At 37.4% G+C, this 24791-nt stretch overlaps 1 protein-coding gene across 2 annotated transcripts in view; it reads right to left on the reverse strand.

Annotated features, from left to right (window-relative positions):
* MACROD2 (mono-ADP ribosylhydrolase 2) overlaps positions 1-24791 on the reverse strand; it is a 2183277-nt gene that overhangs the window by 2154451 nt on the left and 4035 nt on the right. For both annotated transcript variants that reach the window (XM_033185566.1, XM_033185564.1), the window contains exon 2: positions 21957-22073. In XM_033185566.1, coding sequence (XP_033041457.1) covers positions 21957-22073 — 117 coding nt within the window. The remainder of the gene's footprint in view (positions 1-21956; positions 22074-24791) is intronic.

Here is a 24791-nt window from a genome sequence, read left to right on the forward strand (position 1 = left end):
ATGGGGAGGGGGGAGGAGGGAGGGATTGCATTGGGGAGTTATACATGATATAAACGTCATGCACATGTACCTAGAACTTAAAGTATAATAAAAAAAAACAAACAAAAAAAAAAAAAAAAAAAAAAAAAAAACTAACAGGCAAAATAACCAGCTACCATCATAATAACAGGATCAAATTTACACATAACAATGTTAACCTTAAATGTAAACAGGCTACATGCCCTGATGAAAAGACATAGACTGGCAAATTGGATAACGAGTCAAGACTCATCGGTGTGCTGTATTCAGGAGACCAATCTCACATGCAAAGACACACACAGGCTCAAAATAAAAGGATGGAGGAAGATTTAACAAGCAAATGGAAAGCAAAAAATAAAGCAGGGGTTGCAATCCTAGTCTCTGATAAAACAGTCTTTAAACCAACAAAGATCAAAAAAGACAAAGAAGGGCATAATGGTAAAGGATCAATGCAACAAGAAGAGCTAACTATGCTAAATATATATGAACCCAATATAGGAGCACCCAGATTCATAAAGCGAGTTATTTGAGACCCATAAAGAGACTTAGACTCCCACACAGTAATAGTGGGAGACTTTTAACACCCCACTGTCAATATTAGATCAATGAGACAGAAAATTAGCAAGGATATTCAGGACTTGAACTCAGCTCTGGACCAAGGGGACCTAATAGACATCTACAGCACTCTACACCCCAAATCAACAGAACACACATTCTTCTCAGCACCACATCGCACTTATTCTAAAATTGACCACATAATTGGAAGTAAAACACTCCTCAGCAAATGCAAAAGAATTGAAATCATAACAGTCTCTCAGGCTATAGTGCAATGAAACTAGCACTCAGGATTAAGAAACTCACTCAAAACCATACAACTACATGGAAACTGAACAACCCGCTCCTGAATGACTACTGGGTAAATAACGAAATTAAGGCAGAAATAAATGAGTTCTTTGAAACCGATGAGAACAAAGACACAACGTACCAAAATATCTGGGATACAGCTAAAGCAGTGTTTAGAGGGAAATTTATAGCCCTAAATGCCCACAGGAGGAAGTGGGAAAGATCTAAAATCAACATCCTAACATCACAAACAAACTAGAGAAGCAAGAGCAAACAAATTAAGAAGCTAGCAGAAGACATAAAGATCAGAGCAGAACTGAAGGAGATAGAGACACGAAAAACCCCTCAAAACATCAGTGAATCCAGGAACTGGTGTTTTCTAGATTAACAAAATAGATAGAATGCTACCCAGACAAATAAAGAAGAGAGAATAATCAAATAGACACAATAAGGGGAGATCACCACTGATCCCACAGAAATACAAACTACTATCACAGAATACTATAAACACCTCTATGCAAATAAACTAGAAAATCTAGAAGAAAAGGAGAAATTCCTGGACTCATACACTTTCCCAAGACCAAACCAGAAAGAAGTCGAATCCCTGAAAAAACCAATAACAAGTTTGGAAATTGAGGCAGTAATTAATAGCCTACTAACCAAAAAAAGCCCAGGACCAGATAAATTAACAATTGAATTCTACTAGAGTTACCAAGATGAGCTGGTACCATTTCTTCTGAAACTATTCCAAACAACAGAAAAAGAGGGACTCTCCCTAACTCATTTTATGAGGACAGCATCATCCTGATACCAAATCCTGGCAGAGACACAACAGAAAAAGAAAATTTCAGGCAATATCCCTGATGAAAATCGATGTGAAAATCCTCAATAAAGTACTGGCGAACCAAATTCAGCAGTGCATCAAAAAGCTTATCCACCACGATCAGTTAGCTTCATCCCTGGGATGCAAGGCTGGTTCAACATACGCAAATCAATAAACATAATCCATCACATAAACAGAACCAATGACAAAAACCACATGATTATCTTAATAGATACAGAAAAGGCCTTTGATAAAATTCAACACCAACTAAAAAACTCTCAATAAGCTAGATACTGATGGAACATATCTCAAAATAGTAAGAGCTATTTATGACAAACCCACAGTAGTATCATACTGAATGGGAAAAAACTGGAAGCATTTTGAAAACCAGCACAAGACAAAGATGCCCTCTCTCACCACTCCTATTCAACATAGTACTGGAAGTTCTGGCCAGGGCAATCAGGCAAGAGAAAGAAATAAAGGGTATTCGAATAGGAAGAGAGGAAGTCAAATTGTCTCTGTTTGCAGATGACATGATTGTATATTTAGAAAACCCCATCATCTCAGCCCCAAAATTTCCTAAAGCTGATAAACAACTTCAGCAAAGTCTCAGAATACAAAATCAATGGTACTAAATCTGGTACTAAAACAGATATATAAACCAATAAACCAGAACAGAGGCCTCAGAAATAATGCCACACATCTACAACCATCCGATCTTTGACAAACCTGACAAAAACAAGCAATAGGGAGAGGAGTCCCTATTTAATAAATAGTGTTGGGAAAACTGGCTAGCCATATGCAGAAAACTGAAACTGGACCCCTTCCTTACACCTTATACAGAAATTAACTCAAGATGGATTAAAGATTTGAATGTAAGACCTAAAACCATAAAAACCCTAGAATAAAAACTAGAAGAATACCATTCAGGACATAGGCATGGGCAAAGGCTTCATGACTAAAACACAAAAAGCAATGGTAACAAAAGTCAAAATTGACAGACGGGATCTAATTAAACGAAAGAACTTCTGCACAGCAAAAGAAACTATCATCAGAGTGAACAGGCAACCTACAGAATGGGAGAAAATTTTTTCAATCTATCCATCTGACAAAGGGCTAATATCCAGAATCTACAAGGAACTTAAAACAAATTTGCAAAGAAAAAACAACCCCATCAAAAAGTGGGTGAAGGATATGAACAGACACTTCTCAAAAGAAGACATTTATGCAACCAACATACATATAAAAAAAAGCTCACCATCACTGGTCACTAGAGAAATGCAAATCAAAACCACAATGATATACCATTTCACACCAGTTAGAATGGCGATCATTAAAAGGTCAGGAAACAACATGCTAGGGAGGATGTGGAGAAATAGGAAGCCTTTTACATTGTTGAAGACAGTATGGTGATTCCTCCACCCCCAACACACAAACACTCCTATACCTCCACCATGTCTTCACTGACACTAATCATGTACACCCACTCTGGACTGTCAGGTAAACTAGAAATAAACTTCTATTGGGTTAAGCCACTTAACTTGAGGGTTTGTTATATCACCTAGTGCTTGCCAAACTTAACACAGTTGCTTTCCACATTTAAAATTATTAAATTCAAGGAAAATAGCAAAATAGGAAGCTCTAAGGTTTTGTTCCCCATAGAGAAACATCAAAAAACAAAGAGAAACTGCCTGAACAAACTTTGTTGAAGCACTGGAAAACAGTCGAAGAGCAGGAAAGTTTTATAGCATTTTTATCTGCTCATATCTCATCCCCTTGCTAGCACAGCAGTGGCCTTGCTTTTCAAACAGCAGCAGCCTGGTTTCCAGTTTCCTCCCACAAACCAGAGGGAGTAGAACAGTCCTTATAGAAAATTATTGCACAAGTCTGTTCTAACCTTTCTGGGGGATACTTGAAGGCCTGAGTTGAGACTTTCATTTCTATTTAGCTTAACACAAAACTCAGGTGAAAAAGAGCAGCAGCCGCTGCTCATAAAAGTTCCAAGGCCACTACAGACTCACAGACCCCTGGGACAATACAATAGACTATGTTAGACCCTAAAGAGAAGACAAGGTGAGGCTCTTTGGGAAATAAGAATATTCAAAAACAGTTGTGTATACAGTTCGGGAATTTAGAAAGTCATGTACATGACTAAGCAAGATTCATGCTCAGAAAATACCTAAGGCGGCCTTAAGCTTGCATCTCAAGATGATTCCTATGTTTAAAAGAAGCCTACTTAAGAGATGAATGAGTAACCCAGCACATAGCTAACTGCAAAAATTGGGAGAACTCCTGAGGAACTCTCTGTAACAAGGTGAACATACGCTAAAGGAACAGACTTCAATAATCACACATAGCAAGGACTAGTCTTTGCAAAAATAGTTTGGAAAGTCTCAGGACAAATGGACTACCACAGCCTTCAACAAGTACTCAATCAATCAATCAATAAAACAAAAAACAACAAACCCAGAAGAAGGGAGAAATCTTATTTCCAGAGTTACCACATAATAGTCAAATGTCTGATTTTCAACAAAAGAGAAAACAATGGCCCATTCAAAGGAACAAATAAGATGACAAACAAGCCCATCTGGACTTTTTTTTTTTTTTTTTTTTTTTGAGATGGAGTTTCACTCTTGTTGCCCAGGCTGGAGTGCAAGGGCGCAATCTCGGCTCACTGAAGCCTCCGCCTCCCAGGTTCAAGTGATTCTCCTGCCTCAGCCTCTCGAGTAGCTGGGATTACAGGCATGTGCCACCACGACTGGCTAATTTTGTATTTTTAGTAGGGACTGGGTTTCTCCATGTTGGTCAGGCTGGTCTTGAACTCCCAACCTCAAGTGATCCACGTGCCTTGGCCTCCCAAAGTGCTGGATTACTGGGAGCCACCGCACCCAGCTGACAATGGATTTTCTATAATCACAAACTGCAACCAACCTCCCAGGTTGCAAGTCACATAACCTGAGCATGTGCAGATGAATCCAGCATGCCTAACTGGTATACCCAGGAGCCAAATTTACCTCTAGTTTAACCTCCAAACTGCCCTTGGTCATTCCTGGGCATGGCCCAAGCTAATTTTGAAAGAAATGTAGTTTAAATGATAATAGCCTCCCCCAAAATTTAAACCACTTGTAAAACTTTATAAAAGGCCATCCACCAGATTAGGAGGATGACAGAGGCATGAATTCTGCTAAGATGTAGGTGTAGTTAAACAATTAGCAGCCACTACTCCGGAGGATACAAGATTTGCAACTTCCCCAATTACTCCTATAAATAAATCACTATTGTAGAACCTAAGATTGGCCTTTTTGGATTGCAAATGTCTTTTTAGACTGTTGCATTTCTGACAAGATGGCTCCACCCAGATCCAAGACTCATGATTCAACGGTCCTGCGGCAGACTCAGGCCATGATGACCATTTTCCACACCCCTATATTTCACCACGGACCAATCAGCAGCCCCCATTCCCTAGCTCCCTGCCCACCAGTTTCAAAAATACACTATCCAGCTGGGCGCGGTGGCTCACACCTGTAATCCCAGGACTTGGGGAGGCTGAGGTGGGCAGCTCACAAGGTCAGGAGATTGAGACCATCTTGGCTAACACAATGAAACCCCACCTCTACTAAGAAAAACACAATAAATTGGCCAGACGTGGTGGCACGTGCCTGGTCCCAGCTCCTAAGAAGGCTGAGGTAGGAGAATCACTTGAACCCAGGAGGCAGAGGTTGCAGTGAGCCAAGATTGTGCCACTGCACTCCAGCCTAGGCGACAGAGAGAGACTCTGTCTCAAAACAAACAAATACATACTACCCTACAAATTTATGGAGAGGCTAATCTGAGTAATAATAAAACTCCAGTGTCCTATTTAGCCAGCTCTATGTGTATTACATTCTGTCTCTATTGCAATTCCCTTGTCTTGATAAACAGGCTCTATCTGGGCAGCAGGCAACAGGAACCCACTGGTCAGCTACAGAACCTCAGTACCTGAACCCAGGGTGCAGAGCAAATTAAGAAGCAAGGTGTGCCCTGTTTTGCTGCAGAGTTAATTTAAGGGCCAAGGACCCAGCACTACCTCCTGAACAGCCCAATGAGATCATGCCTCATTGTATTTTCCTGTCTCCTCTCATAGTTACTCTCTGCCTATAAAACCTGTCCCCAGACCCCAGCTCAAGAAGACAGATTCGAGCACTGCCTCCTGTCTCCTTGCCGGTCAACCTTGCAATAAAGCTTTTTCCTTTATCAAAGGCTGGTGCCATAATATTTGCTTCTATGCACAATGGGCAGCAAGCTCACTGCTCAACAACAATTCTGGTGACCCAGATGAGACGAGTAACATTAACAGAAAGACTTTAAAACAATCATCTTGAAAAGAAAATTAGGAAAACAATGTATAAACTGAATGAGACCAACAATGAGAAAAGAACCAACCAGAAACTCTGGAGCTAAAAAGAATAATCAAAACAAAAAATTTATGGGAGGGTTCAAGAGCAGAATTTAGCTGAAAGAAGAAACAGGAGATACAAATTAATAACGGAAGGAAAACTAGAAAATATGTGGAAATTAGGCAACATAACTCCTGGAAAATGAGGAAAGGAATCAGAAAATTCATTGAGACAGAGACAACATACCAAAACTTAGAGCATGCAGTGAAAACAGTGCTAAGAGAAAATTTAGAGCTATAAAATGCATACATTAAATAAGATCTCATTTCAACAGCGTAACTTTACACCTAAGGAACTTAAGAACAAACTAAACCCAAAGCTACCAGAAGGAAGGAAATACTAAAAATAAGAGTGGTGATAAATAAAACAGAAAAAAAAAATAAGAGAAAATCAACAAAACAAAATTTTAGTTATTTAAAAAGATCAACAATATTGACAAACCTTTAGCTATATTGATTAAGAAAATAAGAAAGAGTACTCAAATTACTATGATCAGATATAAAAGTGAGGACATTACTATTGATTCTACAGAAATAATTATAAGAGAATGCAGTGAAAAATTATATGATTATATGCCAAAAAATTGGATCACCTAAATAAAATGAATATATTCACAGAAGCACACAATCTACCCAAACTGACAAAGAAACAGAAAACTTGAATAGACCTATAATTAGTAAGGAGATTGAATAAGTAACCAAAAGCTTCCAACAGCAACAAAAAAGGCCAGGACCGCATGGCTTGACTGATGAATTCTACTGCAACATCTAAGGAAGAATTAAAACCAATCCTCTCAAACTCTTCCAGAAATTTAAAGAAAAGATGATACTTCCTAATTCATCCTGTATAGCCAACATTACTCTGATAACAAAGGCAGAAAAAGATACAAGAAAACCAGACCAATATCCTTTATGAATAACAATGAAAAAAATCCTCAAAACTAGCAAACTGAATTCAGCAGCATCTTAAAAGGAATATACAACGTGACCAAGTGTGATTTACTTCCAGAACGCAACGGTTCAATATAATCAACGTAATACACCAACATGAAGAATGAAGGAGGTAAACCACAGGATTATATAAATTGATATAGAAAATGCATTTTACAAAATTCAACAACCTCCCATGATAAAAACCCTCAATAACCTAGGAATAACTTGAACCTAATGGAGACATATAAAAAATCCACAGGTAACACAATACTCAATACTCAATGGTGAAGGACTGAAATTAAGATCAGAAACAACAGATGTCCACTTTCACTAGCCAACATAATCTTGGAAGTTTTAGCCAGAGTAATCAGGCAAGAAAAAGAAATAAAAGGCACTCAAACTAGAAAGGAAGAGATAAAACTATCTCTGTTCACAGGTGACGTGATCGCAAATGCAGAACACCTGAAAAATTGTTAGCTTGAATACATCAAAACTGCAGTATACAAAATCAATACATGAAAATCAGTTTCATTTCTATACACTTGCAATGAACATTCATAAGCAAATAATTCAATTTACAATAGCATCACAAAGAATAAAATAATTAGTAATACACTTAACCAAGGATGTGAAAGATTATTCATTGAAAACTACAAAACGGTGCTAAAAGAAGTTAAAGATTGGAAGTCTAAATATTGTGAAGATGACAACACTACCCAAAATGATCCATAGATTCAATGCAGTCGGCATCCCAACAGTATTTTTTGTGGGGGGAAAAAAAATCCTAAAATTCATTTGGTATCGCAAGGGACACCAAACAGCTACGCAATCTTGAAAAAGAAAAAGTTGGAAGACTCACATTTCCTGATTTCAAAACTTACTACAAAGCTACATTAATCAAAATAATGTGGTTCTGGATTAGAAAAGATTTACAAATCAATAGAATATGTTTTTCAAATTGATTTTCAACATGCATGCCAAGACCATTTAATGGCCTTGAAAAGAACAGTCTTTTCAACAGCTAATACTGGAAAACTGGGTATCAACATGCAAAAAGGATCTTTATACCATATACAAAACTTAATAAAAAATGGATCAAAGACCAAGGAAAAGCTAAATCAATTGAGACCCTTAGACGAAAACAAGAGAAAATTTATGAAACATTGGATTTAACAATGTCTTCTAGAATATACTCCAAAAACGGTCAACCAGAGAAAAAACAGATAAACTGGACTTCATCAAAATTAAAAGCTTTTCAATCAAAGGACACTATTAACAGAGTGAAAAGACAATCCACAAAGTGTGAGAAAATATTTGCAAATAATAGATCTGATAAGGAATTAATATCCAGAATATACAAAGGAATTCCTACAACAAGGAAATCCAACCCAACAATGGACAAAGAATTTGAATAGATACTTCTCCAAAGAAATACACAGGGCCAATAAGCATCTGTAAAGATGCTCATCGAAAGCACAAACAACCACAAACAAAAACAGAAAATAAATACTGGCCAAGAACATGGAGAAACTGGAACCCCTGTGCATTGGCGGTGAGAATAGCACTGGTGGTTGGAATATAAAATAGTATAGCCACTACAGAAAACAGTTTTGTGTCTCCTCAAAAAGTTAAGTAGAATTACCATATGATCTAGCAATTCCACTCTTAGTTAATACCCAAAAGAATTGAAAACAGCGACGTATAAAGAGATACTTCTACACCAATACTCATAGCAGCATTTTCACAGTTGCTAAAGGTGGAAACAACCCAAATGTCCAAGAGTTAAATGGATAAACAGAATGTGCTATATACACACAATGTAATCTTATTCAGCCTTAAAAATAGTAAAATTCTTATACATACTACAACATGAAGGAATCTAGAAAGCATTATGCTAAGTGAAATTAGCCAGACACAAAAGATAAACATGTTATGATTCCACTTACATGATTGTACCTACAACTGGCAAATTTATAGAGACAGTCAAGAATAATAGGGGACATATAAGAAGGTAAACTGTGTAGATATTGTTTAATGGGTACAAAGTTTACAAAGCTTCTTTTGTTTCTTTTTAAGAGAAGAGGTCTACTCTGTTGCCCAGGCTGGAGTGCAGTAGTGCAAATTATAGCTCATTGCAGCCTCAAACTCCTGGGTTCAAGCAATCCTCCTACTTCAGCCACCTGAGTAGCTGGGACAACAAGGGCACACCACCAATTTTTTTTTGAATGTTCATTTTAGAGACGAAGTCTCACTATGTTGCTGAGGCTGGTCTCAAGCTTCTAGCCTCAAGCTATCCTCCTGCTTCAGCCTCCTGAGTAGCTGGGATTACAGGAGCAAGCCACTGCACCCAGCTCTGGGAAGATGAAAAAAATCTATCTGGGAAGATGAAAAATTGTGAAAGTGGATACTGGTGATTGTTGCACAGCACTGTAAATGTACTCAATGTCACTAAACTGAACATTTAAAAATAGTAAAAATGGCAAATTTTATGTATATTTTACCACAATTAAAAAGCTTACATTTACAAGAGTAGATTGGGAAACGAGAGAACTCAAGAAAAGGGGCTGGGCACAGTAGATTACACTTGTAATACCAGCACTTTGAATGGCCAATTGCTTGAGCCCAGGAGTTCGAGACTAGCCTGTGCAACATGGTAAAACCCCACATCTACAAAAAAAAAAAAAAAAAAAAATTAGCTAGGCATGGTGGTGTGCACCTGTAGTGCCAACTACTCAGGAGGCTGAGGTAGGAGAATCGATGGAGCCCAGGAGGTCAAGGCTGCAGTGAGCCATGATTGCACCATTGTACTCCAGCCTGGGCAACAGTGAGACCCTATCTAAAAAAACAAAAAAATAAAAAAAATAAAAAAACAAAAAAAACAACAAAAAAAGAAAAACAGAAAAGCAAGTAAAGATTAACCAAGAAAGAATAGATGTATTGGGTCATAAACAGAGAAAATTAAATGAGGAACTGGTATGATAAGTGAACATGGAAAAGCTATGAAAGAAGAATGGATATATCTGCAGGAGGAAAAAATGGCAAATGAGTTAACTCTGGAGAAGCAAAAAGGCTATTGGGGGTGGAAACTGCATACCCTCTAAATTGTTGTATGAACTGTTGCCAATTTATTCTCATCATATTAAAGTTTACGTAGCTCTCGTGCTCAAAAATCTTCGTAAGTTTTCATTGCCCTGGCATGACATTTTGTTATTTATTTCATCAGCAATCCTCAACCTGATTCTAAATCAAAGGCTTAGATAAATAAATAAGCTACACTTAAATTCTTGTTTTAAATACTTTGATGAAAATTCAGTAACTAGGCATTTCGGAAAAGATAAAAACATTATGAAATACAATTTATCTGTCAACTTTAATGAATACATCTGAAAGAAGACATTAATATGCAAAAATTATTGGGGGTGAGGGGCAGGGGGAGCAAGAAAGGAAAAGTTGTCTCTGGCTACCACCAGTCTATAACCCATGTCAAAGTATCTGCTTACAATGACCAAAATATTTACTAACATAATTCATTTAATATGTTAAAACAAAAACTAGAAGAATATGTGATGAAGTTACAGACCTAGGAAATATAAAGGAAGAATTTTCCATCTTGTGGTATCAACACAAAGCCATGTTCATATACATCCAAAAATAAAAGATTTGGGGGGTTTGTTTCTACATTATTTTTAAAAACAAGCTTCTTTGGGAGCCCAAGACAGGTGGATCACCTGAGGTCAGAGTTCGAGACCAGCCTGGAACTAAAAATACAAAAAATTAGCTGGGCGTGATGGCGGGTGCCTGTAACCCCAGTGACTCAGGAGGTTAAGGCAGGAGAATCGCTTGAACCCAGGAGGCGGAGGTTGCAGTGAGACAAGGTCAAGTGCCATTGCACTGTAGCCAGGGCAACAAGAGCGAAACTCTGTCTCAAAAAAAAAAAAAAAGCTTAATATAAGGACAATTTACATAATACTTAGTGGCACACACTGCAATACACAATGAAATTGATGTGTTGTCAAAATAATCTTAAGAAAGTACAGTTGACCCTTGTACAATGCAGGTTTGAACTGCACAGGTCCATTTACGCATTTTTTCAATAAATATATTGGAACATTTTTTAGAGACTTGCAACAATTTGAAAAAAAACTGGCAAACCACATAGTCTAGAAATACAAAAATTAAGAAAAAATATGTCATGAATGCTTAAAATACATGTAGACACTAGTCTATTTCATCATTTACTACCATAAAATATACCCAAATCTATTACAAAAATGAAAATTTATCAAAACTTATGCACACACTTACAGATCATACATGGCACCATTCACAGTCGAGAAAGGTAAACAAAGGTAAAGAGGCAGTACTAAGTCACAACTGCACAAAATTAACCACAGTACATACTGTACTACTGTAATATTTCTTAGCCACCTCCTATTGCTATTGCGGTGAGCTCAAGTATTTTGAGTATCCACTGAAAATGCTATGTAAGGCTGAACACCTCTGCGTGAACAGTCTGTCTCTCCAATAAATAGCGTATCACAGTAAAAAAGTGGATCTCTTGCAGTTGTCTCATATTTTTCATCATGTTTAGTGCGATACCATAAATCTGAATAACATCACGGACCCACACAAAGTGCCATTAGTGATGCTGGAAGTACTCCCAAGAAGCAGAGAAAAGTCATGACGTTCAAAGAAAAAGCTGAAGTGCCTGACATTGAGGTCTGCAACAGCAATCCCTCACCATTTAAGATACATGAATCCAGCCTAAAAGTCATTATTTAAAAAAGAAAAGAAAATTTGCATCACTACAGCTATGCCCGCAGGCCTGAAAACCTTGCACTTTTTGCGAAATATCTTTTAATCTCATACTGATAATCTCATACTGAAAATACAGCTTTTATGTGAGTGCAGGATTGCTAGAAGAATGAGCATACCCACAGACTCTAATAGGATCCGAGAAAAAGCAAAGTCATTATATGACAACCAAAAGCATTAAGGAAGATGAGGATCTAAAGCTGAAGAATTTTAATGCCAGCAAAGGATGGTTTGATATATGTTAGAAAGAAGTCCGTCTTAAAACATGTCACAGCCTGAGTGCAGTGGCTCACACCTGTAATCCCAGCACTCTGGGAGGCAGAGGAGGGTGGATCACTTGAGGCCAGGAGTTCCAGACCAGCCCAGCCAACATGGCGAAACCCCATCTCTACTAAAAATATAAAAATTAGCTGGGCGGCCGGGCGCAGTGGCTCAAGCCTGTAATCCCAGCACTTTGGGAGGCCGAGACAGGCGGATCACGAGGTCAGGAGATCGAGACCATCCTGGCTAACACTGTGAAACCCCGTCTCTACTAAAAAATACAAAAAACTAGCCGGGCGAGGTGGCGGGCGCCTGTAGTCCCAGCTACTCGGGAGGCTGAGGCAAGAGAATGGCGTAAACCCAGGAGGCAGAGCTTGCAGTGAGCTGAGATCCGGCCACTGCACTCCAGCCCGGGCGACAGAGCAAGACTCCGTCTCAAAAAAAAAAAAAAAAAAAAAAATTAGCTGGGCAGGGGTACATGCCTATAACCCCAGCTAACTGGGCAGCTGAGGTACAAGAATCACTTGAACCTGGGAGGCAAAGGTTGCAGTGAGCTAAGATCATGCCACTGTACCCCAGCCTGGGCGACACAGCAAGACTCTGTCTTTAAAAAAAAAAAAAAAAGTCACAATAATAGGAGAAACAGCTACTGCTGACCAAGAGGCAGAAGGCAAATTCCCAGATGCCATTAAGAAAATCACTGAGGAGAAAGAATATCTACTTGAACAGGCTTTTTAACGCTGACAAAAGTGCTCTATTCTGAGGGGAGGAAATGTCACAAAAGATATTCACTAGTAAGGAAGAGATGCAAGCACCAGGATTTAAAACAGGAAGGAACAGGCTGTTTTATGCAAATACAGTCAGGTTTATGATCAAAGTTGCCCTTATTTATAAGGCTGCTAACCTCCAAGCCCTGAAGGAAAAGGATAAACACCAGCTGCCAGTCTTTGGATTGCACAAGAAAGGCCTAGAAAATGAGACGCTTTGTTCCTGATCAGGAAGCACCTTGCCAGTAAGGAACTGCCTTTTAAAGTTATTCTGAGGTTGTACCATGCCCCTGGCCACCCAGAACCCCATGAGTTCAACACCACAGGTATCAAAGTGGTCTACTTGCCCCCAAACACGGTGTCCACAATTCAGCTTCTATATCAGGAGGTCATAAGGACCTTTAAGCATCACTACACACAGTATTCTTTGGAAGAGGCTGTGAATGCCGTGAAAGAGAACCCTGACAGAGAGAACATCAAAGTTTGGAAGAATTACACCACTGAAAATTCCACTGCTGTTATAGAAAAAGCCATGAAAACTGTCAAGCCCAAAACAGTATTCGTGCTGGAGAAAACTTTGTCCAGATGTTGCGCGTGGCTTCACAGAATGTATGACACAGTCAATCAAGGAAATCACGAAAGAGATTGGGAAAATGGCAAAAAGGGCAGGGGGTGAAGGGTTTCAAGATGCAGATCTTGGAGAAATTCAAGAGCTAACAGACACCACACCAGAGGAATTAACAGAAGAAAACTTGATGGAGATGAATGCTACCAAACCAGTGTCAGACAATGAGAAAGAAGACATACCAGATGCAGTTCCAGAAAACAAACTGACACTAGACAATCTGGCAGAAGGGTTCCTATTATTCAAGACTGTTTTTGATTTATGACATAGACCATTCTATGACATAGGCACTGAAACTAAACAGTAGAAAAAAGATTAAAGGATTGGTACCATACATTTTTAGAGAAATGAAAAAGCAAAAAAGACAGACAGAAATTACAATGTATTTCTGTGAAGTTGCATCACACATACCTGCCTCCCCTTCTACCTTCCCTCCACCTCTTCTGCCTCTGCCACCCCTGAGAGAGCAGGACCAACCAGTCCCCCATCCTCCTAAGCCTATTCAATGTGAAGACAATGAAGATGAAGACTTTTGTGATGACCCACTTCCACTTAATAAACAGTAAGTAGATTTTCTCTTACAATCTTAATAGCACTTTTTCTCTAGCTTCCTTTATTATAGTATGTAATACAGATAAACATATATAAAAAATTTGAAACATAAAGTCTTTCTAAATGACCAATTTTTTTTTTAATTTCCAACTTTCATTTAAGTTCAGTGATGCATGTGCAGGACATGCAGGTTTATCAGACAGATAAATGTGTACTGTAGTGGCTGGCTACACAGATCATCCCATCGCCTAAGTATTGAGCCCAGCATCCACTAGCTATTCTTCCTGATGCTCTCACTCCTCCCACCCTCACCTGACAGGCCCAGTGTGTGTTATTCCCCACAATGTGTCCACGTGGTCTCATCATTCAGCTCCCACATACAAGTGAGAACATGTGGTATTTGGTTTTCTGTTACCGCGTTAGTGTGTTAAGGATAATGGCTTCTAGATAAGAGCTTCTAGCTCTATCCATGTCCCTGCAAAGGACATGATCTTGTTCCTTTTTATGGCTGCATAGTATTGCATAGTGTATATGTACCTCATTTTCTTTATCCGGTCTATCATTGATGGGCATTTAGGTTTTTACATCTTTGCCATTGTGAGTAGTGCTGTAATGAGCATATGCCTTCTTTTATTATCTTTATAATAGAATGATTTATATTCATTTGGGTATATACACCCAGTAACAGGATTGCTGGGTCAAACAGTATTTTTGCCTCTAGGTCTTTAAGGCATCGTCACACTGTCTTCCACAATGGTTGAACTAATTTACATTCCCACCAACAGTGTATAAGTGTTCCTTTTTCTCTATAACCTCACCAGCATCTGTTGTTCTTTGACTTTTTAATAATAGCCATTCAGACTGGTGTGAGAAGGTATCTCATTGTGGCTTTGATTTGCATTTCTCTAATGATGAGTAATGCTGAGCTTTTTCTCATATGTTTGTTGGCCACATGTATGTCTTCTTTTGAGAAGTGCCTGTTCATGTCCTTTGTCTATTTTTATTGGGTTGTTTGGTTTTTTTCTTATAAAGTTAAGTTCCTTATAGATGCTGGATATAAGACCTTTGTCGGATGGATAGATTACAAAAATTTTCTCCCATTCTGTAGGTTGTCTGTTCACTCTGAGAGCTTCTTTTACTGTGCAGAAGCTCTTTAGTGTAATTAAATCCCATTTGTCAATTTTTGCTTTTGTTGCAATTGTTTTTGGCATCTTCATCATTAAATCTTTGCCCATGCCTATATCCTGAATGGTACTGCATATGTTGTCTTCCAGGATTTTTAGTTTGGGGTTTTACATTTAAGTCTTTAATCCATCTTGAGTTAATTTGTATATCTGGTGTAAAGAAGGGGTCCAGTTTCAATTTTCTGCATATGACTAGCAGTTTTCCCAGCACCATTTATTAAATAGAGAATCCTTTCTCCATTGCTTGTTTTTGCCAGGTTTGTCGGAGATCACATGGTTGTAGGTGTGCAGTCTTATTTCTGGGGTTTCTATTCTGTTCCATTGGTCTATGTCTGTTCTTGAATCAGTCCCATGCCATTTTGGTTATTTTGGCCTTGTAGTATAGTTTGAAGTCAGGTAGCATGACATCTCTAGCTTTGTTCTTTTTGCTTAGGACTGTCTTGGCTATTTGGGCTCTTTTTTGGTTCCATATGAATTTTAAACTAGTTTCTTCTAATTCTGTGAAGAATGTTGATGGTAGTTTAATAGGAATAGTACTGAATCTATACATTGCTTTGGACAGTATGGCCATTTTCATAATATTGATTCTTCCTATCTTTGAGCATGGAATGTTTCTCCATTTGTGTCCTCTCTGATTTCCTTGAGCAGTGGTTTGTAGATCTCCTTGAAGAGGTCCTTTGCTTCCCTTGTTAGCCATATTCCTAGGTATTTTATTCATTTTGTGGCAATTGTGAATGGGAGCTCATTTGTGACTTGCCTCTTGGCTTGCCTATTGTTGGTGTATAGGAATGCTAGAGATTTTTGCACATTTATTTTGCATCCTGAGACTTTGCTGAAGTTGCTTATCAGTTTGCAAAGCTATTGGGTTGACATGATGGGGTTTTCTACGTATAGGATCATGTAATCTACAAACAAAAATAGTTTGACTTTCTCTCTTCCTAGCTGAATACCCTTTACCTTGTTCTCTTGCCTGATTACCCTGGCCAGAACTCCCAATATTATCTTGAATAGGAGTGGTAAGAGAGGGTATCCTTGTCTTGTGTTGGTTTTCAAGGGGAATGCTTCCAGGTTTTGCCCATTCAGTATAGTATTATCATAGATGGCTCTTTAAATGACCAATTTTTAAAAATATTTTATATTTGGGTATAAGATAATTTTATAATTTTCACCTAGTTCATCCTCATTATTATTTTATTTTTCCCCACTGCTGTTCTGTATAAACATTAAAAGTAATTACTCAAAGACAATCTAAACTTATAGCTGCCTTCCCTGATACTAACCAGTCACAGAAAATTAGCATAAGCCTGGCAGAGTCTCTGCCTACACTACTCCATCCAAAAAGTGTAACAATAACATTGCTTCTCTAGGTGGTATTCCAGCGGAGTCTTAACATGGTAGTAGCAAAGGAGATGAACGGAAGGTATAACAATTAAACCCAAGAACTGGAACTCTTGTCTCAACAAAGAAGTAATGCCATCTTTCTATCATATCTATCCATCCACCCATTTATATATCTACCTTTGTCTTTCCACCATATCCTGGGCCTACTGTTTAGTAATTCTATGTATTTTATATGGGAGCTATAAATACATGTACATGCATGCGCAAACACACACGTTTATGCCTCCTTTGTAGACTGTTAACCACTGGGACATTCTCATTTAATATACAAGTTGAAAGGGAGGAAGAGACAGAGAAGAGGGGAGAAGGAAGGGGCAAATTTTAAATGATAGTCAAAAATTTTAAAAAAAGAACTCTTTGGTTACCTGTGGAGGATTTTAGGGAATGAACTCAATCTGAAAATCAGTAAATAAGGGAAATATGGCATTTATTCTGCTCTCCTATATAAACTGTACTGCATAATAAGAGACTTAATAACAAAGTTCCTCTTTATAGAAGTCCAACTAATAAATAAGGAATGATAAAATTCAAATAACACTATTTTGCAATCCCTAATAAAGTAATGGATCTAAGCAATAATCACGAATGGCTGCTAAAACCATTAGGTAAAAGATTGTCAGAGAACTTTACACCAGACAGTTTAGTGACAATATTCAGCTGACAATACATGAACCCAGGGATCAATCTTATCACTACTGAGAGAGACAATGATGCATTATGTGCCTGGTAATACGATGCGAAAAGATGCACAATAAAGTATTCTTTCAAAAAAATTTAAACCCAACTCTGAACAAACCTCTGGATTTAACTACCAACTCGTAAGAAATAAAGGGAATAGAGGAACATGTTCAATGATACCAGAGAGATACAGTAATCAAAATTCAAAATATAAAAAATTCTGCAGGACAGCCTAGTTGTATTCAATAAATAAATTATAAGGGACGAAGGAAAAAAGGACAGAGAGAGATAACTATAGATTAAAAGTTACTTAAGGAACATATCAATCAAATGCAATATATGGACCCTGATTAGATCTTGATTCAAGCAAATCAATTGTAAAAAAAAAAAAAAAAAACCCTTTATGAGACAATGGGAAAAACATGAATACTAAATGGATATTCAATTATATCAAAAATTAAATTTTAAGTTAAAATTTAAATTTGAGAGGTAATAATAGTATTTTAGTAAAAAAACAAAAATATGCTCCCATCTTTTAGAGATACATACATATGCATACATACAGATATTCATTTATAGATAAAATTGATATGACATATGTGATTTCATTCAAAATAGCCTGGGGGGAAGGTATAGGGAGCACTGGTATAGATGAAATAAAACTGGCCATGTAATAACTGTGAAACTGGGTAATGGAGGCATTGCTACAGCCAGGCATTGCTTAACAATGGGAATACGTTCTGAGAAAGGCATTAGGTGCTTTCATTGCTGTGCAAACATAATAAAGTGTACTTACAAAAATCTAGATGGTATACAGTCTACTACACACCTAGATTATATGGTACAGCCAACTGCTCCTAGGCTAAAACCCATACAGCATGTTACTGTACAGAATACTGTAGGCAACTATAACACAATGGTAAGTCATTGTGTATTTAAACCTATGTAAACACAGAAAAGGTATAGTAAAAATACAGTATTATAATCTTATGGGACCACCATCATATATGCAGTCTGTCAATGACCAAAACATCATTTTGTGGCACATGACTGTATTCTAGTTTTACATATATTTATAAGTGCTCATTAAAAGTCTGGAAAAAGAGGCAGGTGCAGTGGCTCATGGCTGTAATCCCAGCAATTTAGGAGGCCAACGTGGGCAGATCACTTGAGATTAGGAGTTCAAGACCAGCCTGGCCAACACAGTAAAAGCCCATCTTCACAAAAACTACAAAAGTTAGTCAGGCGTGGTGGTGCGCACCTATAATCCCAGCTACTCGGGAGCTCAGCAGGAGAATTGCTTGAAGCCAGGAAGTGCAGGCTGCAGTGAGCCCACATCGCAGCACTGCACTCCAGCTCAGACGACAAGTGAGACTCAGTCTCAAAAAAAAAGTTTGGAGAAAGAATTGTCTCTGGTAGGCTATTAACTCCTGAGGCAATATTTAACTTACTGATTGAGCCCCACCAACCCAGAAGGCACCACTGCAGGTGCTGGAGACATAGTACAATAGGAGAGGCAAGACTTTTAAAATCCCTGCAATATAGCAACTGACCTAATTGGTAATACAGAGGAAGAAGTAATTAGAAATATGTAAGTCTAGAGATTAGCTAACAACAGTTTAACAAATACAAACATAAACAGCAAGCGAATTATGTATTTAATGGGTTTTTCTGGGTGGGGTTTTTGTTTCTGGGTTTTTTGTTTTTTTATTTTTTGGTAATTATCTCCCATTCTTTCCTCTTCTAATTCATGGCTTTCCAATATTACCAAAGGGGCAAGTCAAAGTAAAAATACTATCTACTTGCTTCCACCTTTCCACACAAACACTGATTTTGTGTTCCTTGGCAATATTTTGTTTCCTTTTGTTTTAAGAAGGCTTAAAATCTACATTGTTACAAATACATTTGGCCACTCCCCTCTTTTTTATTTAACTTTCTACTATGCTATAATAACAAGAAGCATTCGGTTAAAGTAAAATAAATCTGAACAAAGCAAGAAAAAAATTAAAAGCAATAGCTCAAGAACTATTCAAGTACTCAGGAATATTCAGGCAAAAATGGCCCTCTATGAAAACGTAAGTAATGATAAGCTACTAAATTAAAAACTGATATACTGTCCTAACGCAATAAATATTGTTCATTTCCTACAATTAGAAACTAAGTGACAAGGATTTATAGACTTTTTTTAAAACTTAGTTTAAAATCCCGTATTTAATATAAATATCAATACCTATACACATATGTGTATAAGCAATGACTTAAACTTTTCAAGTATAACCAAGTATAGTTGTCCTTTATTATTTTTTGTAAATTTATATTTTTAAAGAATCTTTTAAACTGCTAAAACACTAAAACTCTCTTGACTAATATTTTCTAATACCTGAGCACTGAATAGGTAACACAAGAAAAAGTCATATTAAAAATGTGTATTGTATAGAAATATTTACAAATATTACTTGTAAAATGAGCCATTCCACTTCATGAAAAAGGAAGAGGCCAGTCACCAGTTTCTAGGTTACAACAGCGAGGAGCAAGTAACATTTCAGGAAAAATAGAAATATAATTTTGATCACATCACCTTGTTCCCCATGGAGGACTTTCAAGTTTAAAACAGCATGTAAGGGGGAAAATAAGAAACACACAGAGCAGTTGTAAACCACTTATAAAGCTCATATTGGGAGGCAGGATTAAACATACAGTATCTTGTTAGAGGATAACTATGTTAGTTGTCATTCTATTCAATGTATTATTTTCTGATTTGGGGAACATTTAGTACAGGTTGAGTAGTCCTAATGCAAAAATTCAAAATCCAAAATGCTCCAAAATCTGAAACGTTTTGAGCACCAATATAATGCTCAAAGAAAATGCTCACTGGAACATTTTGGATTTTGGATTAGGAATGCTGAACCAGCAAGTATAATCCAAACAATCCCAAACCCCAAACACTTCTGGTACCATGCATTTTGGATAAGGGATACTCAACCTGTAGCCATTTAAAAAAAGAAGCTGCTGTTGCTGCTGAAATATTCAATACCAGTTGCTTATGAACAAAAAAAAGAAATTACTGAGACCCAAACATGAAGAGGCACATAGCCTTAGGTAAGATGAGGGACCAGAATTCTGTTCCCCTGATTTCTAGCCCTGTATTCTTTTCATTATACAGCGCTTTCTTTTTCTCTTTCACTGATGTCTTAATCAGACCATTCTTTTTTTGTTTTTTTTTGTAACCTTTGTACAAGATTTTATTAAAGGTCTTTACAGGGCAACAACCAGACTCTAGAATACAGCTGCCAAGGAGACCCTGTTACACTGTGGGGACTGGCTGGGGCAATGCAGGTGGCTCTGGCTTCCCACCCTTCTGAGATGGGGGTGGTGGGCAGCATTTCATCTTTGGATTCCATGATGCTCACGTGGTCAGGCAGGGGCTTCTCAAGGCAAATCTTACCAGTTTGGAATCAGACCATTCTTAAAACAACTTGCATTTACTGAAGACACTGGGCAGACAGTCAGATGTGCATATCCCAATCAGCTTGTCCAATGACCCCATTAGAACCTGGGGTAGAGCTGCTACCCTGCTTGCCCAAGGTCACACGTTTCCAGGCGATGTAAGGTCTAAAAGAACCCACAGCTTTTCACTCCCAATCCCACATGCTTTGCCCTTCTAGAAAAACAAAGTTGTGTCTAAAGCCCAAATCCTCAGGTCAATGTGTTCTCTTCACAGACACCAAGGCCTAATTTTTCCCTTAAGATCTTATCCATAGAAATTCCACGCTAGCCTTATTTTCTGGGCCCATAGTATCCTGTGTAGTTCCATCGATCTAAGACCACAACCTGTGAAGTTAGCATGTTTCAAGTTCATTTCTTTCATAAAGTCTTTCTCAATTGTTAAGTACCTTAAGAAGCACTGTTTGTCTGAACTTTACATCCAGATCATTAATACCAATGAGTGTTAATTCAAAGATAAGCATATTAAACATCCATTAAATCTATTATGTTGTTTTTAGAAACTTTTTCACTTACCTTTTTAATCCTTAAAACTTCCTTTATATTCTAACATAATCTAGATTCTCACCAAATCATAAAGACTTTGAGGGTAAATTCTGTCATACAAATACTTTATATATAGACATAATAACACACCATACAAAATATATTCTCTAAAATAATAAGAAATGTTCTTTGGTTTTTCTATTTGGTTTTTCTATTTTTCCTAATACACTCTCTTTCAACTGTATCCCCAATCCTTAAAATAACATTAGAAAATCCATTGTAAATGAACTTAAAGCAAACTCAAAGGGCCACACCATCAAAGCAGCAAATCTCTAATAGCATTTGCTCCAAGAACTGTTATAGAATAGAAAAACAAAGGACCTATAAAAGAGTACCATATTATAAATGTGGTATATTTCAGAACACAAATTATGTTAATATACTTTCCTAAGCTTAAAAAACACCATAGGTTACTAAAAACAATAAAATCATAACCAAACAATAATTTCAAATAGCAAAATAGTAATGTCTTTATTGAATGCCAGTTATTCATTTCTCTCAACAATTGTCCTGCAGGAGTCATAAACAAATGGGAACAATATCAACCTAAAAAATGTTCCAAGAAACTTACCATCATTTTGGCCCTTGCCCTTCATCTCCTCCTTCCATGATAGAATGCTGTTCAGGGGAACATAGTCTCTTAGGTATTCTTTGCGTCTCTCTTCTAAGGTCATCTTCAGTAAACGTTCTTGCAAAATAAAAGCAGAATCTCCATTTGTATTTAATGTTTAAACAAGGGAATTATGTTGACACTTTAAGTATTTACCAAGTTAAGCTAACAAAAGAGTTGATACAGTCCTGAAGAACACCACAATGCAAATCCAGTGACTCCATATTTAAATGTTAAAAATGTTAAAATTCATATTACCAGGGGAGAAAAAAATCAAAGCCTGATGAAGACTCTCTTGTGATAGTCCAAGAAATAAGTAAACTCATTTACACTCTCAATTAACATCTATAGTTTACTATGGGCCAGGTGATATGCTGGATAAGTGATATGGTTTGGATATATATCCCCTGAAATATTACGTTGAAATGTAATCCCCAATATGGGACGTGGTGCCTAGTGGGAGGTGACTGGGTCATAGGAGCAGATCCCTCATGGCCTGGTGCTAGCTTCAAATAGTGAGTTTTCGTGAGATCTGGTTGTTTAAAAGTGTGTGGCACCTCCCACCAACCCTCTCTTGCTACTGTTCTTGCCATGTGAAGTGCCTGCTCCCACTTCATTTTGCCCCTGTAAAATTAAAAGCTCCCTGAGGCCTCCCCAGAAGACCTAACAGATGCCAATGCTATCCTTGTATTGCCTGCAGAACCATGAGCCTATTAAATCTTTTTTTAATAAATTACTCAGTCTTAGGCATTTCTTTACAGCAACTGCAAAAACAGTCTAACAGAGTAAGATACAAAATAGTACCTATATAAATAAAATACTAAGACAGGTATGTACAAATAGTAAGAGCACAAAAAAGGCAACCACCATGATATTTCCTCAATTGCACTCTCTATTTACTTACAGCTTTGTGTAGATGACATAAGAATTGCTTTAAATATATATATCTATTTTGATGATAAAATGAAAATATTTTACAAATTGCATCTTACAGTTAATTACAGTGGATGTTGTTTATAAAGAACTCACTATGGCCAGGTACTTCACATATAAATCTCATTAAAATAATCTTTCTAGTAACTCATAAAATTGATAGTATTATTATACCAATTTTGCAGATAAGGAAATGAAGCACAGCAAAGTAGTTTGCCCAAAGCAAGAGAGCTTTCAGGAGGGAAGCCAAAATTAAAATTCAGACAGACATCTCCATTAGTCAAAGACTACACCCTATGTTATTTATTCCACTGTACTACACTACATTCTCAGGAAAACTCCCCAAAAAAGGTAATATGTATGCTGGTTCATGAAGGACAGGAAAAATTTTGCATGAAGAGGTAAAAAGAACATTTCAGACTAACAAAACAATGTAAACAAAGGAGGTATGAATACTATAACCAAATGAAGCTGCAAGATATGGTATGAGAAGAAGAATGGCCACAGAAGTGAAAAGTAGCCAGAAACAAAAATAAAACAAAACCGTACAGGGACTTGTATGCCATAGTGAGCAGTTTTAACCTTTATCCTATAGACTACTAGCATTGAAAGTTGATTATGCATTTCCCAGACAGTATATAAAACAGCCCACTAGGACACAGGAAAACATGTAAAAAATTCTATTTACATTCGTTTTTAACCTAAACAAGGAAGAAATATTTACCAATATTCAATATATAAACTGACACTGGCTTCCTCACTCTGTATGTCAGCTTTCATGTCTCCCATACCATAACATGGTCTCCACAACGTAGAGAGAGAGAGAGAGACAGTTATTTCTCATACTCTCCAATTCTCTTTCAGTGTATTGCAAGGTACTGCAGTTTAGGCAAATGGATTCAGGGATAGTTAGTATCTAGTTTAAACGTAATCTAACCTTCACAAAATAACCACTTTAAAAGATTATTGCACAGAAATAAACTGCAGAAGTATTAACGTAAGCACAAGTGAACAGAAAATGGGGAACCAATATTTTTCCCACTCCTGTAACTAGAACTTCAGCCACATTAGGAGACAAAAATATATATATATTAATCAGAGGTGATGTATTCACACAAATTGAGTTTAAGGTACCTATAGGACACTGAAGAAGTTGAAATCAAGAATCTGGAAATTTAAAGAGTGGTCTAGCCTAGAGATTTTAGAAGTTATAACCTAAAATTCTAGTCCTAAAGGAAAAAGAAGAGGGAACGGAAGGAAGCATCAAACCTCAAAACGCAGTATTTAGGAAGTGGGCACGAATAGGAAAACAATGAAATAAATCTTAGTTGTCACCAGTGGTACAAGTTCCTGGTAATGCAGAAACATTCAGAAAACAGAGTTGGTTTTTTTTTTTTTGAGACGGAGTCCAGCTCTGTCACCAGGTGGAGTGCAGTGGCGCGATACTGGCTCACTGCAACCTCCGCCTCCTGGGTTCAAGCGATTCTCCCGCCTCAGTCTCCCGAGTAACTGGGACTACAGGCATGCTAAGGGAAATACCATCAACTGATACAGGAAGGTCAGAAAAACTGAAAATTACTTAGCCACTAAACTGCTTTTATCAATGTGGTTACCAACAGCATGGAATAGAGGAAAAATGGTTAACAGAGCTGTCTGAGTTATAATCTAAATCGTGCAAATCTGTAGGTTACTTAACCTCTTTATGTTTCAGTTTCCCTTTGAGGTCAGTAGGTAGGTATTATTCCCAACTTATAGATAAGGGAAGTATAAACAACGTCAACTATTACCTAAGATCCCAGAGCTACTTAAGCAGTATAAGTAGGATTCAAACCCAGGCAACCAGGTATTCAAAGCTCTTAATCT

This window comes from Trachypithecus francoisi, unplaced genomic scaffold (genome assembly GCF_009764315.1).
Source record: "Trachypithecus francoisi isolate TF-2019V2 unplaced genomic scaffold, Tfra_2.0 Lachesis_group21, whole genome shotgun sequence".
Lineage (NCBI taxonomy): Eukaryota > Metazoa > Chordata > Mammalia > Primates > Cercopithecidae > Trachypithecus > Trachypithecus francoisi.